Source organism: Gossypium hirsutum, chromosome D08 (genome assembly GCF_007990345.1).
Source record: "Gossypium hirsutum isolate 1008001.06 chromosome D08, Gossypium_hirsutum_v2.1, whole genome shotgun sequence".
NCBI classification, from domain to species: domain Eukaryota; kingdom Viridiplantae; phylum Streptophyta; class Magnoliopsida; order Malvales; family Malvaceae; genus Gossypium; species Gossypium hirsutum.
In genome coordinates, this window is record NC_053444.1 from 31,004,100 (window position 1) to 31,011,104 (window position 7,005).

The 7,005-nt window shown below is 33.7% G+C and overlaps 1 protein-coding gene across 1 annotated transcript; it reads left to right on the plus strand.

Moving 5' to 3' along the window:
- The first annotated feature begins 748 nt into the window (after window positions 1-748).
- On the plus strand, window positions 749-3,428 carry LOC107908852 (E3 ubiquitin-protein ligase SINAT5). The gene is made up of 3 exons (XM_016836139.2): window positions 749-1,266; window positions 2,263-2,649; window positions 2,890-3,428. Exons 1-3 carry the CDS (start codon window positions 997-999, stop codon window positions 3,250-3,252), a joined length of 1,020 nt encoding a protein of 339 aa, XP_016691628.2. The 5' UTR covers window positions 749-996; the 3' UTR covers window positions 3,253-3,428.
- Window positions 3,429-7,005: the final 3,577 nt, after the last annotated feature.

A 7,005-nucleotide genomic window follows, 5' to 3' on the forward strand; every position in this document is an offset into this window, starting at 1 on the left:
AATTTATAATTTAACATTGTTATTTATATATTTTTATATAATTATATAATTTTTAACATATACTTTCATAAATTTAGACATTTTGGGGTTTTAGATCGGATCTATCTCGGGCTTAAGTTAGGATCGATCTTCACACCGGCCCTCGACTTGGGTTGATCTCGGGCTTGGATTATTTTGGACTTTGTTTTCTCAATCTTGGATAAACTCTTGCTTTGTTTTTCTTGAACTCAGGCTTTTTCAGGTTCAAATTTTTCTCAAACTTGGATTTTTTTGAGCTCAGATTTTCTCAAATACAGATCGTTATGAGCTCGGATGGCAAAGAGGGGCTTTCAAGCTCAGGCTTATTTTGCTAGCTCTAATCCAAATAGCTTTCTTCTCCGTTCTCTAATAATGAACGTTAGATTGGCTTGGATCTAAGGTATGTTCTTCAACTTGTCGACAGGTACTGATTCACTACACTGATCGTCAATTCGTTACTTGAAACTTGCTAGTAGAACTTAAAAGAAAAACAAACAACCTGGTTTAAATAAAAACTTTCAAACAATTTACTTGCTTTAATGGAAACTTCTGAATAGTTTAATGGTATTTTGTAACTTTTTAGAAGTTGAGTGACTTAAACTTGAACTTACTAATAGTTTAATGACTATTTTATAAATTTTTTTAAAATTTAGTGATGAAAATATAAACTTACACAAAAGAAAGATTTGAAAAAAAATAAAAAAGCAGCCAACAAAGCAAATAACCTCCTTTTTAAGAAGAGAGAAAAGAAAGGCTGTTTTGGTTCTTTTGAATCCATTATTCTCTCCAAAATCATATTTTTTATTTTTTAAAAAGTAAGACAAAGAAAAATAGAGAGAATATTTCTTAGGGAAGAAGAAGAGAATCAGGAAAGTAATTTCTCTCGCAATACATATAGTTTTGGGGATTTTGGGTCTGTCTCAAATAAATAAATAAATGAAATCTGAGATTTTGGTTGGTGTCTTCTAGTTGTATGAAATGGAGTTCGATAACATTGAGTATGTGTCAACTACAGATGGAATCAATGAGGATGAGATCCATCACCATAACCTGCAACATCCTCACCCTCATCATGCTCACCATCAATTTTCATCGTCCAAGCCTCACAATGCCACCAACACCACCAATAATGGGAATACCACCACCAACAACATTGTGGGTCCTACGGCCATCGCTCCTGCTACCAGCGTCCATGAATTGTTAGAATGCCCTGTTTGTACCAATTCTATGTACCCACCAATCCATCAGGTTTGCTTTCAGTTTCATTAATAGTATTGTGTATGGCAATTTTGGGTTCTTTTGTGCCCTTCTTTTTGTTCTTCAGTTAGTTGTTTTTGGTTGATTTTGAACTTTATTGACCATGAGTTTCAATGTTTTTCTTGTGCATTTAAATGCCATTTGTTTAATCTTGTTGTTAAGGGAAATTGATTTGAGATTTTTTTCTTGGTTGGATTTTTAATTTTTAAGTTCAGATTTTTTTTTTGAGAGCCTTATAACCTGAATTATATATATGGAAAGCTTTGTTTATGTTATGGTTTCTTTTCACTTTTAACCTGAATTATGCATATATTTACATGTTGTCAGCATGGTTTTCAAAAAGGAAATTTAAGTTGTCTTGGTGCGTAGACAGTAAAGATAAAGAACTACTTACGTTGCAACATAGGTGGATAAAGGGTTGTTACTTAAACTGGATTTAGACATATTTTCCTTTTGATTTTGCTTCTATACAGTCTCTTTGTTGAAGAATGGACAAAAAAACATGTTAGGTTGTATAATCGAGATCGGTTGAGGTGATTCTTGGATGTAAGAATGTTAATTCCCCTTCATTAGTTCAGTGTTGGCAGTGTAGTAATTCAATTACTAATTCATTTGATTCAAGTTCTTGAGACAAACTTGGCTTACTGTTTTGAGGGAAATTTTTTTGATAGATTTAAGTTTTTCCTTTAGAACATCAAAATGGACAGCCACGAAAAGCTGGAAATTCCATTGTAAGGGTGGCATTGGTTACTTTTTCATATGGAGAATCCTTTAAAATTACATATGTTCTGGATTGCAAGAGGATATTTTCAGATTCGGAAGGTTGCTTGTTAGTTGTTTTCTAGAAAATAGAGAGACAAGAAATATTGGGGATGTTCTGTTTTTACCAGCTTTTATATTGGCGAGATGTCTTGTTGGAGATCTGTAATTTTTATTTAATTAGAAACATTGGGTATTGCTAGCTTTAACACTATAGCTTTTTTGCAGTGCCACAATGGCCATACAATTTGTTCTACCTGTAAAACAAGAGTGCACCATCGGTGCCCCACTTGTAGACAGGAACTCGGTGATATCAGATGTTTAGCATTGGAGAAAGTGGCGGAATCCCTTGAGATGCCTTGCAAATACTACAACTTGGGATGCCCAGAAATATTTCCCTATTACAGCAAACTCAAACATGAGGCAATGTGCAACTACAGACCATACAATTGTCCCTATGCTGGATCAGAATGTTCTGTTGTCGGGGATATTCCTTTCCTGGTTGGCCATCTGCGGGATGACCACAAGGTGGACATGCATACTGGCTGCACATTTAACCATCGCTATGTTAAGTCCAACCCTCGGGAAGTAGAGAATGCTACCTGGATGCTAACAGTATGTTTTATAATTTTATTATGGCATTTATTATTTTTTCAAAGGGTCCCACTGTTTTAAAACAAGAATAAGCAATCTGCTATTGTTCAGCCATGCCATTGCTTTCTGTCATGGAAAAATAAAAAGAAAGAAAGATAAAACAGCATTTTTCTTTATCCTGTAGAAACATAATTATCGGTCTGCAATAGTCATCCTAATACGAACCCTAATCTATTAGCTTATCTGCTTTTTTCTTTTTAGGTCTTCCATTGCTTTGGTCAGTATTTTTGTCTTCACTTTGAAGCTTTCCAGCTTGGCATGGCCCCTGTCTACATGGCATTTCTCCGTTTCATGGGTGATGAAACAGAGGCTAGGAACTATAGCTATAGCCTTGAGGTTGGAGCAAATGGCCGAAAACTTATATTTGAAGGCACCCCACGTAGCATCCGTGATAGTCACCGGAAAGTCAGGGACAGCCATGATGGTCTAATTATCCAACGTAACATGGCACTTTTCTTCTCTGGTGGGGATAGGAAGGAGCTGAAGCTGAGGGTTACAGGGAGGGTATGGAAGGAACAACAAAATCCAGATACTGGTGTATGCATACCAAACTTATGCAGCTGAGACAATTGATTTCAGTAACTTCCTCTTGATTTATTTTAAACACTTCCCGCTGTGTCTGTCTAACTCTGTCAACACTTCCTATTATGTCGTAATGTATGGAAGATTTCAGATTCAATGAAATCTGTAATAAGCATATTTTCTTCCTTTGTGTTTGCAATAATATGAACATTAACTGATGCTGGAATAGTGTAGCTCGTTCATCTTGTCGTTCAAGCTGTTTCACACTTTGTGGTGTCACTAAAATGAGCCGGCTTGAGATGGGCTAAGAACAACCGCTAAAACATCTATGAAAATATAATGATTTCAACCCCAAAATATCTTTTACTTTTGCTACATTGCTTCTCTTCTTTTCCCCTTTTCAAGTTTACTCGAGCAAAAGTGCCGAGGCAAAACAAATTTTAGATCCAAAATTTAGCTAATATTTATGTGGCGTTACCTTGCTCTCAACCCCCCCCCCCCTTTTTAGATGGATTGCAGCCTGCTAGTAAAACCTAGGATTGGATTTGGAACTCGATGTGTTTGCCTATTATTAGATCTTGTGAATGTATTACAGTTTTGATGAGAACAAGTAAGCAAAAGAGCGTCTTGACTTGTATGGAGTGGTGATTAAAGCTTTTGTTAAGACATCTGTTTCACACGAGTTCAAACTTTGTCACCCCTAATCCTCCACTCCCAATATTGTATAAAAAATTGGCAAAGTGGTGTTGCTACACAAGTATACCACATTTAGAACATATTTCATCAATGCATGTAACACCCCAAACCTCTCTGATTAGCCATACGATTCAACTTCGAGAATTTTTATCTATATTTTGGTACAAGAGTTTAGATTTGGATATTATTAGAGTCATGGGTTTGTTTAGAGTGTCGAAACCATTTTTTTGGAAAACAAAAAATTTAGGTTGTCGACTTTAAAAAATGAAAATTGTGAGTCGCCACCAATATTTTATTAAGGTGTGATTGGATCACCTAAAAAAACGGCTTTGGTCTACGAGATTTAGAAAAACGGATCCGGGAGTCAGTTACGTTCGAGGAAGGATTAGCACCCTCGTAACGCCCAAAAATTGGTACCTAGTTAATTAATTAATGTCTTAATGTCGAAAATTTGAAAAATATAATCCTTAGCAAAAACTCTTAAACGTTACATATTAAGACCCTTATCATTTCAGAGAAAGAAAATGCCACACCCAATGCGTTAGGGCACGACATTCTAACTTCCTCAAAAATGAATTAGGCCAGAATACTTGTGTAATAAAAATTTAAAAGAATATCCATTTATTTTAGATTTAAGAAATCGCGGCCCAATACGTTAGGGCACAATTCCTCGAAAATCCCAAACTCGGAATATTTCCTTTATTATTTTTTAGAAAAAATCTTCATTTCGAGAAATCAATGCGTCACATCCAATACGTTAGGACACAACGTGTTGAATTCCCAATAATGGGTTCTTATTTTTTTTGATTAAAGAGAAATATTCGATTGTTAGATTTAACGAAGAAAATCGGAACCCAATACGTTAGGGCTCAATTTCCTTGAAAATCCTAAATACAAGTATTATCTCAATTTTGAAAATTTTGAAATCGAGTGAAAAATAATGTGATGCTACATTAAATATACAATGCAATAATAAATATTACGATGGCATAGAAATAATATGAATAAATGAATAAACAAAATTGATAACAATAATCCATGACATGCAAAATATTAAATGTAAACTCAATTATATAACGAAAGGAGGAAAGCCAACCAAATAAATGAAGAAAAGAATATATATAATATGAACATAGAAATTATGAAGATTAAAATATACATATGATTTACAAATAAATTTTTGGGTTATGGAACGTATATATATATGCAATACATAATATTTATGAATATAAAGAAAAATAGATAAACATATATAGATTATAAAATAGGTATTTAAAAATATATATATTTGAGTCCTTGTTTTAAAAAAAAATATCCATATGGATATAAACAAAACATTTATTAAAAATATATATACATATACACATATAAAAAATAATGATAATAATAATTACATTATAGAAAATATACATATATATAGGAAGATAAATGGATACGTAAAAAGTATATATATAAAAATATTAAATAATAATTACAATATTAAAAAATAATTATACATACATATAAAAATATATGTTTTAAAATAAATAAATAAATAAATAAAAACAACAAATATATATATAAATAAAAACTAATTAAAAAAATAAAAGAAATAATTACATTATGGAAGTTAATTAATTTTAAAAAAAAAGAAAAAAAACTAAATTGAACTGAATATGAAAAATCTAGGGGAAAATCTGCAAATAAATAAAACCCAAAGGATTAAATTGAACACGCGAATTATATAGAGGGGCTGGAAGGGAAATTTTATCCTCTCCTCTAAAACGGCGTCATTCCAGCGGGGCTAAATTGAAATTGAAAGCAAATTAAAGGGCTAATTCTAAAAAGATAAAAAAAAACTAATTGTAAAACATTAAAAATGTGCGAATAACTCATAGGGCTCGAATGAGAAAATATCTCCATCCTTTGAAACGCGTCACCTTATTAGGGCTAAATAAAATAAATAAATAAAATTCACAGTGGTATCACCTTCTCCCTTTTTTAAAATCGTAAATAAGTAAAAAATAATCGAAAAAGAAAAAAACAGTAAGCCACCTTTAAAAAAAGCTGCCAATCGTTCTCCCTTTTTTTATTGATTCCCTCTTTTTTTTTTTACTATGAAGGGAGAGGCCTCTATTTATAGTTGAGCCTCCCCAAATCCAACGGTACAGATCAATTACATCAACGGCTAAGATTAAAGGGTATCTACAAATTAAATCTCTAAGATTACAAAATCATATCTTCTAAGATTACATATTATATCTAAGATTGCATATATCATATCTAAGATTGCATATCATATCTAAGATTGCATATCCTCGAAGATTATGTTTCCATATGTGAGCCCGGGCTAAAATTGGGTATTACAGCTGCTCCTCTTTGCTCATTGTCGTGTAACAGGAACGGAGCAAAGACTTTAGTAATGGCCAATTTTTGCCCGGTCACACTGGATCTTGGTGCTCTTCTTCTTCAAGCAGCCATATCCATCTTACTGCATCTTTAGAGGTATAGGAATTGGTGTCTCGATCCACTCCACCGCAACGTCGGAGAGATAGGATTGGTGACTCGTAACTTTTAATTTGCTTAACTGTAATTTCAGAAAGATAAAATCCATCACTCTAATCCACTCCACTACAACTTAGGGAGACAGGATTTGTTTTTTTAATATGCCCCACTGCAATTTCAGGGGGATAAGACTTGCTTTCTTGAGTCTGCTCCACTGCAACTTCAGGGAGATAAGACTCAATGTGATCTACTCTACTGCAACTTTAGAGAGATAAGATCTGTGGTTTTAAGCCGCTCCACTGCAACTTCAGGGAGACATGATTTGTTTATTTAGTATGCCCCACTGCAACTTCAGGGAGATAAGATTTGCCATCTTCAGTCTGCCTCACTGCAACTTCAGGAGGATAAGACTTGATTACTTAGTCTGCTCCACAGCAACTTCAGGGAGATAAGACTAGTTGCGATCTGCTCTCTGCAACTTCAGAGAGATAAGATCTAAGGTTTTAATCCACTCCACTGCAACTTCAAGAAGATAGGATTATCGGCTTTAACTTGCTCCATTGCAACTTCAGGGAAATAAGATTTGCCATCTTCAGTCTGCCTCACTGCAACTTC

Excerpts from the sequence above, each read along its gene's own strand:
- LOC107908852 (XM_016836139.2), top strand. The coding sequence starts at position 997 with ATGGAGTTCGATAACATTGAGTATGTGTCAACTACAGATGGAATCAAT. Across the intron at positions 1,267-2,262 it reads TGTACCCACCAATCCATCAG|TGCCACAATGGCCATACAAT; the intron begins GTTTGCTTTCAG and ends GCTTTTTTGCAG. Across the intron at positions 2,650-2,889 it reads ATGCTACCTGGATGCTAACA|GTCTTCCATTGCTTTGGTCA; the intron begins GTATGTTTTATA and ends TTTTCTTTTTAG.